At 39.5% G+C, this 22,068-nt stretch overlaps 1 protein-coding gene across 1 annotated transcript in view; it reads right to left on the bottom strand.

Annotated features, from left to right (window-relative positions):
• The window catches only part of RELN (reelin), a 309,109-nt gene that overhangs the window by 30,395 nt on the left and 256,646 nt on the right, over positions 1–22,068 (bottom strand). The window contains exons 38-47 of the mRNA XM_009289098.2: positions 21,674–21,758; positions 18,746–18,928; positions 17,152–17,323; positions 16,974–17,076; positions 14,216–14,445; positions 11,197–11,417; positions 10,038–10,185; positions 6,455–6,713; positions 4,544–4,793; positions 2,108–2,276 (exon numbers count right to left, since the gene is read on the bottom strand). Coding sequence (XP_009287373.1) covers positions 2,108–2,276; positions 4,544–4,793; positions 6,455–6,713; positions 10,038–10,185; positions 11,197–11,417; positions 14,216–14,445; positions 16,974–17,076; positions 17,152–17,323; positions 18,746–18,928; positions 21,674–21,758 — 1,820 coding nt within the window. The remainder of the gene's footprint in view (positions 1–2,107; positions 2,277–4,543; positions 4,794–6,454; positions 6,714–10,037; positions 10,186–11,196; positions 11,418–14,215; positions 14,446–16,973; positions 17,077–17,151; positions 17,324–18,745; positions 18,929–21,673; positions 21,759–22,068) is intronic.

The following is a 22,068-nucleotide window of genomic DNA, read 5'->3' as shown; positions in this document are numbered from 1 at the left end:
TGAATAACAAGTTTATCCAAAGAGAAATCTACTGTTGTGCTGTCTAGCTGCTCACCAAATAGCATTTTTAAAAGAAATGCATAAATTGTGAGGAAGTCCTTTAGGAATAAAGACAAGCACCTATATCTTACACTGCCGCTTTAGGTGTGGTGCTTCACTAACAATTTATGGAGCTGATGCTCCTGGGAGAAGCTTTGTATTTGCATTTGCATTTTAAAATCAGCTCTGAGTCTAAGTTAAAACTAAGTGTTCATTGCCTTCTACAGGCCAGAGGTTAGATAGCACTCTGGGGTACATGAGCCCTAAAAGGCTACGTAAGTATGGGTGCTGTGCACCAGGCCAAGCTATTGCCTATGTAACCTGCATGTCCCTAAAACATGGCACAAACAATTGGAGATACACACCTGCTATTACACAGCTTGAAATAATAAAGCAGCATAAAAATTATATCACATCTAGACTAAAGGGCCTATTAGCTGCACTATTCCTTATTCTAAAGCTTAACGTCTCCCTTGCTTGTGAGCTAAGGTTGTTATAGCCTCTCTCATGCAATCCCTATCTTAATATATTTGGGAAATGGTAATACTTGAGCCAACAAATATAGTTATTGGGTTGGACAGAAGAGCAATCTTTGCCTCAGCAGGGCATCAGACTTCTTTTGACAGATACTGCTCAAAAAACTTTTCAGTCTTAAAATCACAGTTATTTATAAGCCTGAGTTTATCTCGGGTGGTAGGTTTCTTTCAGGTCCAAATTCAATTGGTTTGGAACATCAACCCCAGTCCTGATTTATCCTATTCAGCCCCAGAAAGCCCCTCCTGAACACAAATTTACAGACTTTATACAAGAACCGTTGGGGTAATGGATTTTGCAGACAATATGTAGTGAAGCAGTACAAAAGAGGCAGCAGAAGAGATCAATGCTGGGAACAAGTCCTAAAAAAGTACTATTACTTGACATGAAGCACTGCACTGAAGATAGGGAAGAGTCTAGATGTCCCAAATGATTAGTAATAGAAGATAGACTTTTCCACTACTAGTTTTGAAACGTGTGGCAACTGTACAGGCGCTCTCAGTACAATTACTAAAAAATAAAGGTCTCCGTTTCCAAACTCGTATGTGCATTAGCTGGCATCTTTCATAACAACCTTCCCAAACAGGCATAGGCTCTGCCTGCGCTGCGGTACTTTGTGCCTGCAGTTAGCTCAGCATATGTCTATGTGAGGAGATTGGGCTCAGCAATAGGAGCAAAGCTGTAGAGTCAAGTTGTGCTGAGAGCCTGACGTCCATGCTCCCTGTGTTTGCAGGGCTTTATTTTGGGCTAGCTCTGCGCCAGCTTTATCAGGTATGACTGCGCGGGGGACAGTCACAGCTATCACTGCAAAACAGCACATCAAGAAGGACGCAAACTGGAAGGCTGAACTACCCAGTTGTCCCTAGATGGATCTTTTTGACAAACAAAACAAAAATCCAGCAGTTTTCAGGGCATTGTAGGGAACTGTATGGCAGCACTCCCAATAGCACTGTCTGTCCCAAACAGCTCCTTTCACTGCAACCTCCCAACAAATCCCACAATTTTTCTTCCCTCAAAGACAAAAAAATGTAGGAAAAGGAAGAGGGGGTGAAAATGGGGCATGTGTAAAAACAATGACGAGAGCATCAAAGCTGAGAGAGACACAAAGGATACAAGGAATGCACAGAAAAACAAGAAGCCTGAAAAGTGCTACATTTAAAACACCAGCTCATAGCCAACAACAGCAAGCACAGGGTGCAGTGGGGATTCAGCCAGTCCAATTAGCCATCAGAACACCCAGAATTTAGTGAGGCTGACGATAACATGAGAGTCTTTAAAAAGTTCCCCGTCCCTCCCCAGGACAAGACGGACAAGAATTTCCTATCTTTAAATAACTAAGAAAAGTAAATGCACATAGTAGCTTTGCAATTTTTATGCAAAGCAGGATGGGGCTTCATTTACTTATACTTATTTGTTGCTGTATACATGGACCAAACAAAAATGGCAAGGTACAACTATTTTAATGCTATAATGTATCATGCCTCAGTACAGTTATGCATTTAGATATACTCTGCAGAAAACCAGAGGGAGATACCTAGTATAGGGAGGCAGAGGCAAAGTAACCCGGGTCCACTTGTTGAAAGTGTCTGAAATGAGAATCCTCTGGAGATGGTACTTGTTGCATTCCACGTTAGTGGGAAGACAGTCTCTCAAAATCGGGTGCCAGGTCAGCCCAAGGTCCACTGAATATTCCAGTTCAATAGCTAAGGGTGGAAAGATGGTTAGTTACTTAATTTAGAGACTTCTTACATCCATAGGTCTACAATAAACTGGTAACCCCAGAGAGTGTTAGTCACAAGTCTACGCTGACAAAATAACCGCTCAAAACTTTTCAAACCCTTGTGTCAGAAGCGCAAAGCTACCCCTTTTGGTGGCAGTGCTGGAGGATACGTTACATGTTGCTGAGCAGGTATAGCTCAGGAGAAGGCTGCAGTACACCTCCGCATCTGCCACCTAACTCAAGGGACCACAGGTGCAAAGGCAAAGTCATCTGTCAAGTCACCAGGATTAAGTCAAGACAATTTCTGTAGCTGCAGCATGCAAGACAGTGATGCGACAGCATCATGACCAGCACCTTTATTTTGTTTTTCAGGCTGAAGGATGAGATTCAGCTGGATGTAGTCATTGCGTAAGGCAGAGCAACACTCAAATTCAAACTTTTGGCTCTGTCACAAGATGGTTTAGTCACTCTTCCACCCCCCTCCAGACCAGCTCATTTCATTATCCAGCATAAACAATTTTAAATTGCTAGTGAGCTTGTTTTCATTCAAACACAGTCTAGCCCCATTAAACTAATGTATTCATTTCTCAAAAATCAGCAATTTCATTGTTTTGATGTTTATGGCTTATAAACTTTTATTATGAAAAATAAAGGTTAGTCAAGCTCACTAAATACTTCAAGTTAAACTTTTATGCAGCCATTAAAAAGTAAATAATAATAGGCACAGAACTATAACTTGAAGTAAATGTTCCAGCTGCCAGGCATTCTGGCTGTGTAAAACGTGGAGCGTGGTTGCAGTGACAGGGGTGGTAAATCTGCGGTCTTTTTTGATTACTACAGACCCATTTCTTCTACCCTCATGCACAGAGAATGACCCTTAATCACCCAGCCAGTCCTACTTGATGTCTAAGCATAGAAGACACTACTATAGAAATACAAGGACAAGTGGATGCAAACAAGAGTAAGTGAGCTTTTAGTGTTAAATCTCCATCACCAAAATGAAATGCTTTGCTCATCATGACTGGAAGCATGATTATGTAGTGTCCTGCCTAATTTAATACGAAGATAATGGTAAGTGTAGTAGACAAAGAAACAAAAGAAGAAGGAACTGTTTCTTTGCCAGTATATAGCTAAGCTGCCAAAACACTTTTAAACTTAGCAGAGATGACCTTAGGATGCCGCAGTCTTTTTAATACCAAAAGAAAAAAATATTGTTAAGCCTGTGAGTAAAATATCTCAGTTACTTCCATTGGCTTCAGAATAGCAAAATCAGAGAAGCCACTTCTGGGACTTCATGTAAAACCTTTTTCCATTTTTATGCAGGATTCTAGAGGAACAGTCAGCAACCACTCAATTAACACATGCTACATGCTGTAACATATTGTATTCTCCTCATAAAAAAAAATCTATACCCCAAAACCCTACGCTAAAATAATGCAATTTAACATGTACAAACAAGCATTCAAAAGCTAGGAAGACCTATTTCTCATGCATCTTAAAATTCACATAATGAACCAATTTTTAATTTCCATGTGATGTGTATTGAGAGCAGAGCATGTTTTTATTTAATTGTGTATATGTATGTATATGTCTATATGTGTATATATACACATACACATATAAAAGCATGCTCTGCACTGAATACACATCATATGGAAAAAAGGAAGCTAGGTAATTAAAAATTACATCATTATGTGTATATGTATATGCACACATTCATACACGCATACATACATACATATATACATGTTTATTATTTCATATGGATGATATAAATTTTTGCAGTTGATGCTGACTTAGCATGTGTCAGATGTATGCTGATATAAATGATTTCTTAGTTATACAGGTGCAAGTGAGATCTGAACTGAGACTTACTTCACTGAAAATGCAAAACCACAAAGCAAGAAACGTATGCTGGAAACACCCGGCTGCTTATTATTAGAACCACAACATCACCCCAAGCAGTGGATACCGTATACTGGTAAATGGATTTGAGTAAGACAGCTGTTAGTCTTTTTCTTAAATGAACTGAACTGCAACTTAAGTGCTCGGAGGGAATAATATAGTTTAGTTTATCTTAGGCTTCAGACACCTAGAATAAAAAAGCTGATATTACAATTCCTAACAGAAACATACAGCTTTCTTTTGTTTCTCAGTTCTCGTTATGATGAATAATGGAACCAGAAAACAAGTAAACTTTCCTGTACAGGTGAGGAAGAGGAAGGGCAGGATTTACTAAGAAGTCGTTACCATAACAGGAGTCCGTGACAGAGCAGGAAGCTGCAAAATCTATTTGCAAGAAAGAGTCTTCGTTGACAACGATGTCAGTGGTGACAACATAGCGGGTGCTAGCTTTCTCAATGAACACTAGAGCATCCCCAGTAGAGCCACAGACTGGCATCTTTGTTCCACCAGGATGGAGCAGCCACTTTCTACTATCCAGTGTGGTGAAATCATCTTCTAATACTGTGTTGCCAGAGATGTTTCCTCCAATAAGAATCTGAAACATTAGGAAAGGACTTGTTATTGAAAAGAAAAATTGTCTAGAAGTCTTCACAAACATACAAGTGCCATGGCATCCTGGAGGGGGAAGAGATTTACCCATCTATGCATATATATTCTGCTGGTCCAAAATGGACAAATTTACTTTGTAAAGAGTTTAGGTTATGAGGAAGGGGAATATCTTTTTCCTATAAAGGGGTCCTAAAGAGATCGGCTCAGCTATACAAATCTAAAGTTCAGGGAGGTGAACTCCATCCTGGATGAAGTAAAACTGCTCACAAAAATAAATGTTGGTAGGAGCAAAGTGATTACACTGTCATTTTTCCTACTGACTGTTCAGCTCTACTATAATCTGGTGCACTACTATCAGATTGCATCTGCTGATAGAACTGGGGAAATAGTCTCTGTTTTGTCATTGACTGTAAACCATCAGCATTTTACTATTTAACAGCAAACAAGATAGAATTAATTTTCATTTATTGTTCTGAATTCAGTTCCTAATTGTTCTGAACTAATATAACTACATTCAATGAAGATACAGGAATGAAAGAATGAGGATTTTTTCATTTTTAAATGGAGGGATGGGAAGTAAAATTTTGTAACCACATCATTAAACATGTCTGGGAGTTCGGTTTCTGGGTTTCTCCTAAGGACCTGAACTAACTCCTTTAGAAAAACATTCATAAATATTTAAGCAAGTTTAACTTGGGACAGCCCAACAACACTACTTAGAGTGCAATCACTCCAGTGGGGTTTCTTGAGATTTGTACCAAGTCGTACAAAACAATATAATAATCTTTATAGAAGCAAATCCCAAATACGAAGCAAAACTTTGTTTTCAAAGTTAGAAGATGTATCTAGATCGATGATTATCTATAGTTTTTCCTATTACATTCTACCAAGTCAATTACATATTTGGATAGATTTTAAATGAAGGTTTTTGAAGTTTGAACTCAGACTTGCATGTTGCATGGTAAGGCTAACTGGGGACAGCCCAACAACACTACTTAGAGTGCAATCACTCCAGTGGGGTTTCTGAGATTTGTAACTAACTCCTTTAGAAAAACATTCATAAATATTTAAGCAAGTTTAACTTGGGACAGCCCAACAACACTACTTAGAGTGCAATCACTCCAGTGGGGTTTCTTGAGATTTGTACCAAGTCGTACAAAACAATATAATAATCTTTATAGAAGCAAATCCCAAATACGAAGCAAAACTTTGTTTTCAAAGTTAGAAGATGTATCTAGATCGATGATTATCTATAGTTTTTCCTATTACATTCTACCAAGTCAATTACATATTTGGATAGATTTTAAATGAAGGTTTTTGAAGAATGAACTCAGACTTGCATGTTGCATGGTAAGGCCTTCTGCAATGTGAACCTGTGGCTCTACCCATGTATGGGACTTTCCATAGCTTTCCATAGCTCCAAAATGGGCATTCAGTACCCTGCATGGAAATGGTGCATTAAAAACACAAGATTAGCAAAGAGTAATTGTGCTCTATTATTTTGCTAGATTATTATAATTCTGGAATATCTTTATACAAAGCATTTTTGCTTGACTCAGTGAAATGACATATGCCAACAAAAGGGAAACATTAGTACTGAAAACAGTCTAAAGTTTAAAAGAAAAAACAACCCAGAGGATTCCTTACCTGGTCGATTACCCAGGGACTGTAGAAATGCCCGTTCTCAGATGGTTGCCACCAGCGAAGCCGAGTGGAGCTGGAACGGGCCTTCAAGGGAATTTCCAGGGCGATATATCGTCCCACGTTGCTGGAGTTACTGAAGAGGAATTCCTGGAGAAGGCTCCATGTGAGGCCCCCATTGAGCGAATACTGCAGCAGCACAGGCTGGCTCCTGGGGTCTGGCACCCCCTTGCCGCATCCCAGTCTCATGAAGAACTGCACAAATCTAACAGGGGAAGCAATTACTGGAAAGACTGCTTTTCCACAACATCCTAGATAACCAGCTAGGGCGACTTGGAATTTGCCTATTGACTAGCCCCGTGATTTCTTGCTGTAAGAGTCAGCTTTAGGAGATCTTATGATTTCCTTTTCAAAGCCTCCAGAATATAAGTAGACAGACAGGTGGGATGACAAAAATTAATTTTGCCTGTGTGGTAGTTTGCCAGGCAGAAGAGGCTGAACAAAGCTGGTCATTTATGTTTGGAGCTTTTGTCTGCGTAGCAGATGGTGTTGCAAATATCAGAAACATAATCCTGGGTGAAATTTTTATCCCTGTAGCCCATGAGTACAGATTTTAGTGGCAGAAAAGCAATGGTGCCCTCAGTAGATCATAATTTGCTATGAATTTGCTGAAATGCTTAAATTCAAAATAAGCATCCTGGTTTTCCATTGGCATAAACTAGAGAAAATCTGGACAGGAGAACAAAGCATGTTTCACTTTCAGGGATCGTTTTGTCCATTTAGTCAGCCTGGGAAATTTGTCTAAATCACACTGCTTAAATGTGCCGGCTTCCCTGAAGCCAGCCCAAGCCACCCAGGGACACCAGCGCTTTCATCCCCCATTTAATTGGCTTCTCCAAAGCAGCACAATAGACTTGTATCAAACTGCGAAATTCTTCCTGTTAGCTGATGCTCATAAATAGCTCTACTAGGCACTTGAAGTGGAGGGAGTCGCTGCTGTAATGGTATTTACCTATGGGACTTGCAGGGATATTACAAGTATTAATTCATATTTGCACAGCTTTTGCACAGCTTTAGAGTGTCGTATCTGTTCTAATTATTATTGCATTAGTGCTGCCTGGCTTATGGTTAAATGAAATGGCACAAAAGAAGTTTTGTATCAAAAGTCTTGCTCTGGTTTGATCTGCAGGTAGATCCTCTGGGAGTGGAGGCTGCAGAAGTGCTGGGCAGACAAAGCTTCAATAAAACACCAGACCTGCAAGTCAATTAATTCTAGTCCTCACTGCGACTCACGGTTCCTCTTGCTACTATATATAACTTCTTTGGCTATAGATTATATCCACCTCCATGTCCCAGATGTAACATACTGCTTGTGCTGTAAAGGAGCACTGGGGACCCTCATGGATCAACATATCAACCGTAATGGATTGGATGCACTGCTGGCAAGTCTTTGTGCCTCCTCAGATTTACTCCGACATACACCACATAATTCAAAGGAAATAAGCCCAGGTGACCTTGTCTCTGTTGAATCTGCTCTCTGTGGATTGCTATTCTTTTGTCTGAATTTTTACTAATATAGTAACAACCCACTCAAATATAGGTAATATAATGTTTAGCAGATTAAAAAGTTAAGTCATTTTAAATATCTCTCTTCTCATCCCACAGATATTTTGCAAAGGCTCTGCCTATTTTGAAATGGAAAACCAAAGTTTTTCTGTAGATCTAGTAACACCATAATGTGTGGCTGTTCTTCTAGTAATTCAGAATTGAAAGGATTTGATCAGATGCGATACCTAAAATATGCTGTCCCTACTGATATTTCATGCTCTGCAGTTTCAGCTACTGGTATCACCATGATGGCGATATACTGTACCCTGTATTAAATTCTTTAAAATAGAGATGTGACGGGAGTGGATAGTGGATTGCAGAGTCCACTCACAATCCCCAGGTGCTGAGTATGGCTTGCAGCACCGACACCACTGCTCGCCTGTGTACTTCAGGGGGTCTCAGAAGAAAAGGGGAGGTTTTAATTTGACTACTGAGTCTAGTACCCTTTAAAAGATCTATTAGAAACGCTGATTCTCATCATTCCTGGCATAAATTGAAACCTCTCCCCAGATCTGTTGTGCTTTGCAGGTGGCCGATAGAGTCAGCCTGGAAAAACCCACTGCAATTACTTTAGGTTGCTAAAGAGCAGTCCCTAGCAACGCTGTTGCAGTCTGCCTTGCTGTTCAGAATAGAGCATACAGTTATTTGTTGATAACTCTTATTTTTCATAAGCATATACAAGAAATTAAACATACTGCTTTGTTTTCCTTTTACTAAGACAGAAGTCATTTATCTCCACATAACACCTGGAGGTCAATATATGCAAATCCAGCTACAGACTATCATGGGGAAGAGATAAATGATGGTTCTTTGAACACGAGCAATAGGGAAAACATGTCATTTAGTCTAATGGACCAACTTACAAGATCTCTTGTACCTTTTGTTAAGCAATCTTGTAATTTCAGAACCGTCTAGGAAATCAAATTAGTGCAGAGTATTGATGTTTGTGTTTACCAAGTTCTGAAGAAAGTTTGCTGTGAGTAATCTCACAAATTCAGTACAAGGACCTCTAATATTACACCTCACTGAGGGTTAACTAATTGCTTATCTAAAAAATATAATGGTTAGAAATTAGGCATCTTTATTGACCATGAGGCTCTGCAATTAAACCATTATTTAAAGATTCAATGCTAATGAAGACAAGTCAAAAAAGAGATAAAGTTCCTGTTAAAGCTTTTCCCACAGAACATTAGAGAGGAGTAGGGTGTTTACAAGAGACCAGTGGAGAAAAGTCTTGGAGAAAATGCAATCTCTCCAAAGTAATAATATAAGGATATAAGCTAAGATACTGAATAAATTAGAATACAATGCCTATTTGTCAGCATGCATGCAGTTAGGATGTGGTTTAATATATATTAGTGTAAATTTTTTTAATGTGCCTTGCTTGCCATGTCTTACTCATCAAATATCTCTTCTGCAGGCCGTAATGATACAACATAATCTCTAAATACACTAAAAATATTTGTTTTTCAATTGCTGTGCTCAGTGTAGCTGGTGACAGCTTGATGGGAATTTCTCAGTGAATTATTGGAAACAAATGTGCACAATAAGAAGAAAGCAAGCTTCAGAAATGAAAGAATTATGAGATGATGAATGTAAGAGTTGTACTGGCAGCAGATACTTCTGTTTCAGCAATGGCTCGTGATACACCAAATGGTAAGACAAGCAGAGCATGTGACATGCAATCGACTTTTCATGTTATGCATTTAGGAAATAAAAACTTTCATAAACTACTGCAGGTGTGGCATCAGATCCTGGAGTTCTTATTCAAGGGAAAAAGTAACATTTAAATGGTCAATCCCATTGAAGTTCAAGGGAAATTTAATTTAAAATGGTAACAGTGGTTAAAATGGAATATTTGCTAGAGTAAGGACCACAGAATATATCAGCTTGCCTTTACCACAGAAGTATCGCATATGTATTACTCTTCAGTATATTATTTCTTCAGTGAAATCCTGAAAGAATTTTAAAACTGTGTTACCTGGCTTGTGACAAATCTAGGTCTCGAGTCATCAGCATACGTAAGCCTTCTTCATTAAAGAAAAGGTTGTTTCCTCCAGACATGATACCACATTTCCTTGATGGCTTTCCACCGCTCACAAGCAGGAATCTATCAGACTCCAGCTGACCTGAATACACAGTAAATACATATTTATGATTTACTCTGAAGTGCTCCGACTGCAAGAGTACTATTTCCAGAGGAAGAGAGCTGAATTAAACATTACATGCAGAGTGAACAAATATTCAGTGTTTCAATGCAACATTTTCTAGAAAACTGTCATGAATCAAAACAAAATAAACAAAATAAACCCATAAGTATGAAATTTGGGATCTTAGTCTCCAGTTATTCACAGGATTTTCCACTTTTCTTCATTTTTCTTAAGATAACAACAAATTACCCAGGTCTATAAAAAAACTTTGAGTCCCCTGTGGTAGCATGCAAGCAACGACTGGAAAATTTAAAATGAACAGCAGCACCTATGAAGAGATGAGTTTGGTTCACAGGTGCTGCTTTATTCAAAGCATGCTCTTCGTGCCATGCTTGCTAGTGGGGGAAACCTCGAGGTGGTTTTAGAGTTGTGTGCGTGGATGCTGTGTGTGCCCAGGCATGCATGAGGCTTTGAGTTCCCTCCTGGCATTGCTCGCTTGGGGTCTGCTGTGCCTGCCGAGTGGTGGCCCTCACCGCTGAGACACACAGTCCGCTCTGAAATTATATTTGCCATATTAAGGCCACTTAGATTTCCCTTGTAGTGAAAAACAACACAACCTTAAAGCCCTCCATTGTTTGCCTCGCTTGCATGCGTTCTGTCTGTGCTAAAGTCAAACTACCATCAAACCATCATTTCCTTCTAAAATTATTTTCTACATGCAATTTTCTATTTTGGTGAAGAATTTGTATTCCAGCATTAACAACTTCACAGAGTCAGACACTCCAAACCAGACAACTGATAGCCATCAGACATTCACAAACCGTGCTTGAGAATGACATCTAAACTCCTTGGTTCATGGGAATAGTCCCACAGCATAAATGAAATTCAGAAGCTGTAGAGGTGAGAAAGACTTTGCTGGTTCATCTCTTGAGCCCTGGGTTCCACTAAGATGAACAGGCAGAATTCAGACCAAAAAAAGAGAAGAAATACCTTCAAAATCATCCTTAAGGAAGTCAGAGTTCTTGGTACTTATTTTGCAGGTTGGCCCAGAGTACCCGGGGTCGCAGATGCACTTTGTGCCATTGATACAGCTGCCGTGCCCGTTGCACATCTCCTCGCACTGCGGGCCGATGTACACGTTGTCAATGGCCCAAGTCACTGGCTGGGATCCAGCAGGGTAAAATCCTTGGTACCATCTGAACCTTGCCAACCTGAAAAAGGCATAAAGTGTACTTACTTTAAATAATAGTTCCATCTTTTTTGTATTCCATATATATACCACGCTATGTATATATATAGTACTTTTTTTTGTTGGAATTGGCTTGATAAATAGCTTAATTCTAGAAACTGACTGCTATATCTAATTCCTTTAGTACCTCGTGCGTCTTTATGCTGACATTCAACCCAAGTACTGACAGAAATAAAAATAACATTATTCATTAGTTGTAGTACCAAAACTGAATGACGGACTTGAAAACAGGAATTGAAATCTAACCACTCTTCTCTCCATCGTTTGTGGGGAGAATGAATGGCCGTGGTCTGAGGAGTTTCCTTCTGCTTTGACATACAGTGTCTGGGTCAGACCGGGCCACTTTCACCCTCTCCTAAAGAGTGGAATCCTGCTTCAGGTTGCCACTCTGCCCCGAGGGAGACCACCTGTGGAACTGGGGTGGTAAGATCTCACCCTCAGTTACACGGAAAGAAAACATCAAGTGCCGTGTGACAGGTATACAGCTTGCTTTCAGGCGGCTTAATCTTAAACCAGACTGATATTGCAAGTTGTTAATTTAAACTATATTCTCCTTTGGGTGCCGCCCTGTCATCTTTAATTCGTTTCCTAAGTGCTACTTGCATCAATGCTACATGTAAAGAGCAACCGACTGGGGAAGGAGGGAAAACAAACCAAGCAGGGGAAAAACACGAGAGACTAATTTTATTCCCCAATGAGAAAATGTTTTAAAGGAGGAAGGAAACCAGAAGAGTGAGAAGGGGAAAGCACTTAATTGCATTGCATGTTTAATGTGTCTTGTTAGAGATATCTAAATGCAGCAGGTGAATCAATAGCACAGGTAGCTGACAAGTTTTTTTGTCTTGATTTGCTAAAAAGGATTTTTTATGAGGGGATTCAGGTGATAAGGAGTAGCTGATGGGTGGGGACCATACTAACAGTTTCAAGAAAGATACCCGAGAACCAGAGTCCTGCTGGAAGTGAGAAACATTGATTTTAGTGTGCCCTGAGGTGAAGGACACAAGTGTGAGGCTGAAGGTGGTGTAAGCTCCTCTTCAGAGGAGCCCCATGGGCAGGATTCGTTCCACCCCTGAGGCATGTCAGCTCCTTCTCTAAGGTGTAGGTGAAGTGTGACTCGTGTCTGAAGCAGAGTTTTGCTGAAGTGGGTAGGTGTTTCTTCACTGACTCAACAGACCCTGGGCTTTTCCTTCAGGACATAACTGGAATACTAATTCATAGTTACAGCTATGTGCTGAGAACATATATTAATTTCCAAAATAACATACATAGTGGAAATAACTAAAAATGTCTTCATCTTCATTTAAATATAATCACTTGACACTTTGGGGATGAAAAGGCTCTTTTTTTTTTTTAGAATTACACAAGGAGTCAGGTTTGGAGTTTTTTTCTTGTTATTCCAGTGGATTCTGGTGGAGAAAAATCCCCCTTCAGCCCTCTGGCCCAAGAATTTCATGGCACTGAATGCTCCATGGAAGCTGCTCTGCACTGCTGAGTTTGGCTGCCTGTCAGCAATTGGCTTCTGGCCTGGCATGTTGGGGGAGGAATAGGAGGGAAAGCAGGCAAATGGGACAGAAACACTCAGGAACAGAGGACTAAATCGAAATAACTGGAAGGTTTAAATGAATTAGGAGTCTGCATAGTCAAAATCTTCATTTGGAGGGATGCATTGATAGTTGGGTAAAGGGTGAAATAATTCCTTTGGGCAAAAACAGAAGGACAAATGAGCTGCTGCAGGACACGGTTACCTATTCCATGTTTGAAATGTTAACTGTCATAAACCAGAAAATTCAAGTTTAAAATTTAAACATTTTCTTAAATTATTAAACATCCAGGCTTTCCAAACTTGGTTCTCATCATTTATACGGGTGTTTTCATACTTTTAGAGGCATATATGGGGCCACTTATTTAGTGGAGGGCCCACTGCACGCAGTAGTTTCATAGCTGCATAGACTTGTAGTTGCATAGACTCATAAAGTCTCATAGTTGCATAGCTCATTTTCATTCATACGTGCTAGAATTTAATCCTTAATGATGTGATCTTTTACATAAACTGAGTTGATGCTAGAGGACAGTTTTTCCTGAAAAGGTAAACAGTACTGTTTTATACTTTGAAAAGTTACATATTATTATGCCTGCTAGCACATACTGTTTTTCTATACTACGTATCTGTTATCATCCAATCTGGTTTGTTCCACAAACTTTAAGTTTCTGAGTGACTGCAGCAGTTAATTTCTTAGAATGAGAGAACTTTGCAGCTACAAGAGACCTCGAATATTTAGATCAGTCCATTTCCTTACACTGAAACAGAATCAAGTTTATACTAGCTCACATTTTATTGCATTTGCTAATGAATCTCAAATTTCATGCAAGAATATCCTTGATGAATTCAAGTGGCTAATGCACTGCAGTAAAAAGCATTGAAAGAGCTTTAAAGATAGTCAGTTTTGCATTCATTTTACTACGCAACCCACTTCCATAAAAATGTCACCGATTAGATAGATATATGGATAAATAGGAAATTATCTGTGGTTATTCTACATTAGCATAAGGCACAACATATTTTTGTTGAACATAAACACTATTTTGTCTGAACACTAACTGACATTCAGGACAAAAAGCAGAGAAAAACTAGTCATCTGGTCTGCTCTAGTGCTGCGGTTCTTATGGGACGCTCTTGTGCTGGGAGAACGTTTTGGATGGAAAACAGAAATAAAAACAAACCAACAAGCAGCTGGGCAGGAATAGGAGCTGGACACTTACCCACAGAGGTGCAGTTTTCCGAAGTGAATGACCTCCCTTCTCCAGCCCTGGGTGGTGCCCGCGTAGTAAGTGCTACTTGGGTGATGCTCGGTGGAGCACAGGGAGCTGAGGTGGCTGCTGCTGCTGTAGCACAAGGGGAGCAGCAGGTGCCACGTTGCCCCCAGATCTCGTGAGAACTCCAGCTTTACCGGGTCGGCAGAGGAGCTATCAGTGGTGCAGCCGATATTGATCTGAGGGCCAAGACATGAAGTGCAGAAGATGACATAGGGCAGGCTGTGGGACACCTAATCACTCTTCATCTTAGTCAGCCTCCCCCATTTGGTACAGTATTATTTAGCCCAGGAAAATGGTGATTTGGGAACTAATTTAACAACTGGAATGATGCACTCAGGACATCCACGTGAACATGAACTGTCGCACATTGCCTTACCTGTCCATGGGCATATTGCACTCTGGCTTATCATAAAATGAATGTAATATGAAATCCCCAACTATTTCTACTGAGAGAAAACCATAAAGTTAATTAGACAAAATCCCAAAGGAGAGCTGCTAATGTTGCTGGAGCAAATGCATCAGTTCTTGCAGTCCTCTGGCAGGGACTGAAGTAATCACAGCACCAAAAAAATGTGCATTTTTAAAACCAGAAATATTAAAACAAAATGTGCAAACAAACTTTTTCTTAAATTGCTGAGCTGCACTATGGTCCTCTTTTGTGTTACACTTCCTCCCCCCAAAAAAGCTTATGCCACAGCGTGTGTGCTGTATCACTTCAATATGTTCTTCAGCTTTCATACTCACTACCCATTTGCTCACGTATAGCGGCAAAGCCGTAGGAGACAGCATTAAAAGAGTATCATAGCTGGATTGCATTTAGATTTAATGTCACACCAAAATATAGTTTGGCAGTGTCAAACTTCTCAACTTACAAGATTCTTGATGTAGAGAACAGTGGAAAAGGCAGAAAACCTACATGAACAGCAGTTCTACTACTGAAAAATATATAAAATGATGTTTTGTACAGAATCCGAGACCTCTTAAGACATATTTTTTGCACGTCCCCAGTGCAAATTAGTCTGCTTTTCTTTCACACTGATATTAAGATGTTCTTTTAGTTTCAAATTGCTTATATAAAAGAAGAGGAATTAGTTCCCTTACAGGATGACTCTGTCATATAAAATAAGATGTACTACACTTACCATGCAATAAATAAAAACCCATTGCTGATGAAATACAAAGCCTGTACTAAAACTATGAAACAATTTGGGGTTTTTACATATCTTTGTAGCAGAAAATAAGTGTCTTTCCAACATACTACTCTGTAATGAAAATCTATTTATTTCTAAAACCCACTAATACTTAGAACTGTGCGTGAATGTTGAAAATGTATCCTACGTCAAATTTCCTTCATCACTTTTCAGTGCACATGAGTCCCATCAACCTACATTTGACTAGAAGGGTTGTCTACTCATCTGGAAGCTTAGAGAGATGCTTGACCCAATATAGTTTTTGACTCTTGAGACACAGAGAGAAACTCTACTGCATTATGCATAACTTCATTTATACTAATGTCCTCAAAAACGTGAGCTGAAAACAATGTTCTTACCACATATGGAAGTAAGCATGTAGATTTTATGAGGTTAATGCTCTGAAGACTTATGAATATCTTAAAGTGACCTCAAATATTTTTGTTCTACAGGCTGTAATCTATATTCTAAAACAGAAAACGGTTTGCATTCAATAATTTATGAATTAGTTGCATGACAAACTGAAGCATGCATGAGTACACAGCTAAACATAGTTTTCTTAGAAAACCCTTAGTATTATTTGAGTAATTTTTTATAAACTGGTATCATTTACTGTTTAATGCTACAGCTTGCTATATCTTTGTTAAAAGCAACTTGGTAATTGTGTCATGGCAATTTACATGCAAGATTCTTTTACAATTTCTTAATGACAATATAATGATCCCTCTAAACTAATACATACCAGGCTAAATGGTTACTCTCACCAGTAGCTGCCCTAGCCAATGCACAGTTTAGATTTTTGGATAAACAAGAAACACAGTTTAGTTCAGACTATGTGTTGTCATTGGGGTGCCTGTTTCCACTGATTATATGAGAAGCACAAAAAATTATGCTCCTTATTCATGAGCTTTAGATAACTTCCTAAGATGGGATGAATTTAGGCCATCATGGACAAAGAACAGCTTCCACTAGAGCCTCTATGAAAGCATGGGCAGAAGCAAAATGAAAGCAGAGCCTTGGCTCTCTGAGAAAGTACAACCAGGGCAGTTAAGCCAGCATGCAGGAAAAAATAATCTCTATTGTCACAGATGAAGTTGTAGCTCTTCACTGCGTCAGCTCATGAAAATGCTGCACGCTTATCCTGAGCAGGTTGTGAAGTGGCAATCTAGACCTTCATTATATTTTGGTGCTCATCATCTTGTCTGCCAGTGGTCACTCTCCAACTCGTAGGACATGGACTTTAATGCTATCAGTGCAAGTATATATGCATGGACAAAGTAGTAATTTAGGCAAGAAATTAGAAGACTTTGAAGCAGAAACTTCCTTTATCTCTGTGTTAAAATCTTCATGATACACCCACACGGGAGAAGGTAACATCAAAGCAATTACAGTGGAAATTAGACAGACTTCTCTGCTTGGCAATCATAACAGCTGGGCGAATACACCAAAGAGCAGAACCTGAAAGAACAGAACTCTCTAAGCAAAAGGCAAAGTAACTTTCTGAGGACAAGTACCTCAAATTGGATTATAGTGTTTTCATTTACACTTAGATCCCTTGTTGTAATGGAGTGTTCTCCAACTTCATTTGAAACAAATACCATAGCTGAATCTTCTTCCCTGTAAAAAAAGGAGAGGGGTACTTTAGGCTCAGTTTATTACACAATCACTAATGTGTTGCTGAGAGATGCTTACGGAGCTCCCTTAGATGAATATGGGCAATAAAGCCCAATGTTTCCACCAGGATAGAAAAACCAGTTATCCTCTTTGGGACCAAAGTCAAATGTATCCAAAAGGATCATGGGATTCTTTAGGTTATTTCCATCAATAATGAAGTCATCAATAATCCAGATTTCTTCTTTTTTGCCTACAAAGAAAAGGGGAACATACCTATTAAAACCTAATACTACTGTTACCAGAGAGCAGAATAGTAGCCAGTATTTATGGATTACATTGAGAAGAGGGTGCTAAAGGAGTGGCTTCACTATTTTCATTTTCCATGAAAATAGTCCCCATACTGCTCTGCAGTCTGACCCTACAGAATTAACTTTTATTCCTCTAAAATTTACAGAAGTCACAGAACTGGAGAGTGAAAAACCTGTGTTGAGCAAGTATCTTCTGTTTAAATCACATTTACTTTGAAACTCTAGCATCAATGTCTTCTTTAATTAAGAATCGTCTAAATGAGCAGTTGCTGTAGAGCCCAAGCAGCCTAAAAGGATTATTTCATTCTGCACCTTTTTCCTTGCACTCAGCAGCCTGTGTTTGTCTGGCAAGAGCTCTTAGAGAGAAAAGGAAACTCTGAGAGACCTTCTCTCCAATGGATTATGAATTCAAATGTGTTGCAAAATTGGTGCTTTCAAACTGCAGAGGAAGGATTAGATTGCCAGATCTCTTGTGTAACTGTTTTTTTAATCTATGTAAAAGCCTTTGTGTTGATCAGAGAAAGTTAAATGGCTTCTTTTAAATGAAATTCCTACTTAAGGATAACGTCTGCAAAAAAAGTTTAGTTAAATGTTTTAGGCAGGACCCATCAGAAGAATGGACTGGAACTGGATTCTTAGGACTGGATTTGAATTTGCTTTTTTATTAGAGGTGCGCTAGGCACTTGCCTGCGTGGAATAAATCTTTGCTGTATCACTGTGTCTAAACGATCGCTGGAATTCTTTAGAGCCCTTAATGTCAGCTCCTGCAAGAGATGTGCTCAGAGTAACTGAGAGCAGAAGAGAGCTTTTTTCAGCTGGCACATCTCTGGTAATCAGGAGGAATGAGCTGCGTTCCTCTTGTGGTTTTCTACAGTCCCTTACAATTTAATCAAAAGATTAACTGCTCACTACATACTCTTTCTAAATGGGTTTTTAATGCCTAGTTAATTCTGAGCAAGGTAGGCCCAGTTCCCATTTACACTTGGGACACTTTTGTATAATTGGAGCATTCTAATGGGGCCTCAGTGTAAACGAGAATCAGGTCCATTAGAAATAATGAGAAGAACCTGAGTGAAGTTAACTTTATCGCTGTTGCTTGATCTCCCAGTCCCTCCAGGACCAAAGCTGATAGTCTTCTGCACGCAGCCAAGGGGTATTAGGTTAACGTACTTTCACTTTAAAGCATACAGCAGCTTTATAAGAACAGTAAACATAATCCTGCGATAATTTTAATTGAAGGAGTTCAAATATAAGAAAACATGATTTAAGAGTCTCTATTATTGTTGAGTTCAAAAATCTAGCCTCTTACAGATGCTGAGCTGTGCAAGTGTGGACCTGGGGTCCCATGGGCGTCTCTTCCTTACCATTGTTGTAAGGTTGCCAGAGCCTGAACCGCGTTGCGTTGCTTTGGGCTGCGTAGGGCAGAGGAACGTTAATAAAGAGGACATCTGTAGTCTGCGTGAAGTAAAACTCATCTATCAGGTGCCAAGTGATGCCACCGTTGACAGAATATTGCAGCAGGATGGAATGAGACCTCTCGGGGGTGCCTGCAGCAGAAAGGACATGCATTTACGTTGTTATAAATCTGGTTTTAAAAAGCACTAGCTCAAAAACACTTCTTCAAGTGTAAATACAATTAGGTTACTTTGACATCTATTACAGAGTATGGGCTTGCTTTAACAACAACTTAAGCTGTTGAGAGGTTATATGTGTATTACATATATACATCTTCCTGTGCTTTCCCTTGCTTGTCTGTCTGCAAAATGCTAATGAATTAGGGGCTAAATTTGCATTGCTGTTCATTATATGTACAGTCACAGTTAATTTACTTAGATGAGAAGCTATCCAGTGTTGTAAATTTTTAGATTAGAACAAACCAGCTCCTTCTACCACAGACATTTTTCAGTAATTCAGTATTTATTTGCTTGTTGTTCCCAGGTACCAGACATTATCATCATCATCTGTAGCACCCACAGATAAAGACACCGTCCTTATCCTCACAAATTTATAGTCCGTGGCTCTGACTGCAGACACTGATACAAGCATATTCATGCTCAGAAATCATGTAATTGATGTAAAGCGCTGAAGATCTTTATTAGCATGTTTTAACAACAACAACAACAAATCGATATTCTGTGCTTTAATCTGGGACTAAAAATCAGTAGTGGAACTAAGAGTAAAATTTACATTTTCTGACTACTAGTTCCTCCTTTTTTTACTAAAAGCTTTAAAGAGTCAATAAAGGCTCTATACAGCCCTGTGTATTAACATATGCTGATTAGAGCCCAGCACTTGCACTTAATGCTGGTTACCCTGCACAAGCTCAGTCCCCAGTGTACGTTTGGCCTGTGCCTGACTTGCTGACCAGAAACATCAGCATCTGAGTGATGGTATCTCTGAGCTGGGTTCTCACTCAGACAAATTTACGCTCTCCACTCCCCTCATAGTGCAGGAACAGTGATGGCAGTTCCGTGAAAACTCAGTATGAGGGCAGGAACTAGCAGCAGAAAAGGGCTAAGGGACAGTTTCTTAATCCCTGCCTCACTGTGCATTACTGTGCAAGTTTCTCCCATGTTCTGCTCTTAAATTAACCAAATTTGCTGAAGCCAGGGCACCTGCTGTGCAACGCTCCTGCCCCACTCTGCTCCAGCACAAAGTCTCTCTTCAACCACCACATGTGGAACAGAGCAGGGAGGAGACATTTGCAGTCAGGAGCTGATTTCAGCTTACCTGTGGCAATTAACAGTAAACAACACACTGCTCTTAACGCTTAAGCTGACATGTGCCCAGCTATATTAATTTGCATTCAACATTAGGGAGCTTGTTGGGAGTAAGTCCTGGATCCAGGCCTAGGGCTAGCAAGCCATATAGATTTAATGAGAAAAGATTTCTCCTGGAGTTTCACTGCTTTACCTCTTGTGGGTCAAGTATCAAAATCCAGCCTTGAGCCTTCGGCTATTCCTGCCTTACAGAATGATTTTTTACTCATCATATTTTTTAATATTTTGGCAAGGATCATATGTAGAAATGTTTCCAAGGCATAGTTTCATAAAAGAAGTCTTCACAAAGATTTTGCTTTTAAACATGAAGTATTGGGCATGTTATTGTTTTGGGGCATGTTATGTTTTTGGCTGTTATTGTTTTCTCTCTTTTCCATAAAGTACTTAAAAATAGTAATAAATAGCCAAATATATATGATTAAATGCCTATTAAAGGGAATCAAACTTAATTCAGAAAAAGCTACATTTTTACCTGCCCATGCAGAAATTTGGCTAAGATTTATTTATCAAAACTCTTTTCACTCTGTCCTTTGGCAAATGGTGAGTTCAGTCCCAGGGTGCTGAGCTTCCCGCAGAAGCTATGAACATCTTTCACCTTCCACCAAAGGGAGAGGGGTTTTTGCATGTTGAAAGTTCAGCCTTGAAGTGCCGGTTCTACAAGCAATGCTGGGAAAAATTTCTGAGACTGCATGGGAGTGACGCAAATGCTCAACCAGGTTAGTGGTTCTCCACTGTGTCACTCCTCACTGGGATAAAATTATTTTGCAAGGCCAGAGGGCTTGGAGCAGGGTAAGACCGAATCATTGGCTTGAACGTGCTCATACTAGAGAAACTGTCTCAAGCTTGTTACACCAACTTGTAAACTTGGCTTGCAAAGTCTGACTATTCTTCATACACAATTAAATAGAATTATGGGGTTTTAGTCATCTCTATGATACCTACTAGGAAGCCAAATGGTAAGAGCTTTTAAAGCGGTGGACTGAAACTTGACAATGAAAAACTCTCTAGTTCCTTATCTGTCCCTTAAGTAATCTACTATAGGCACCATTTTATGACTTTATAAACTGAAAAATTCATTTTTCCCTAACATATGGCAAAAATCTCTAAAAATCTCGAGCTATTTTGTTTCTTTCTGCTCAACTTATCTGTCCCTTAAGTAATCTACTATAGGCACCATTTTATGACTTTATAAACTGAAAAATTCATTTTTCCCTAACATATGGCAAAATCTCTAAAAATCTCGAGCTATTTTGTTTCTCTTCTGCTCAAAGACTGTACTAGCTCTGCTGTTTTTGATACCACCACAGTTTACTCTTTTACTGCACAGGTGGCCATGTAGGCTGCTAGCGAGGTAGGGATGATGCAGAATCTCAAAACAAGTTCCCATACTATCTACCGTAAACTGAGGATCATGCACAGTGAAGTTGAAAACGTAAACCCATATTCTTTTCTGTGATGCTACTGTGTATGAATCAAGCTAGAGAAGTGATAGGAAATAAACAGCGATCTTACCTTTGGCAATAAATTTAAATGAAAACTGGATGTACACGGTATTAGTGCAATCTAGATCTCTTGAAACAAGCATTCTCAGTCCTTCCTGCAAGTACAGAATATATAGTATGAATCTCAGTTCCCATTATCGAAGATGCTCTGCAGCTTACTATTGTCTGGATGTTGTCTGTTACTGACTGCTGGTGGCTGTGAGAGAGGTAGCTCTCTGTCCCACACCTTCTCCCAGGCAGAAAATGGGGATAGTGTTAGCCTTGGCAAAGTGAGCCATAGTAATGGAAAGGGCTAGATACAGGGGTGTGCCACCACCAGAGGCACAGCTACATGATCAGGTGCAGACACAGGTACAGCTCATTCAGCTCATGCTCTGAACCACTGGGATGTGATCTGATCTGCAA

This window comes from Aptenodytes forsteri, unplaced genomic scaffold (genome assembly GCF_000699145.1).
Source record: "Aptenodytes forsteri isolate BGI_AS27 unplaced genomic scaffold, ASM69914v1 Scaffold137, whole genome shotgun sequence".
NCBI classification, from domain to species: domain Eukaryota; kingdom Metazoa; phylum Chordata; class Aves; order Sphenisciformes; family Spheniscidae; genus Aptenodytes; species Aptenodytes forsteri.
The sequence above is the reverse complement of the archived record's forward strand: the minus strand, read 5'-3'. Positions and strand labels throughout refer to the sequence as shown.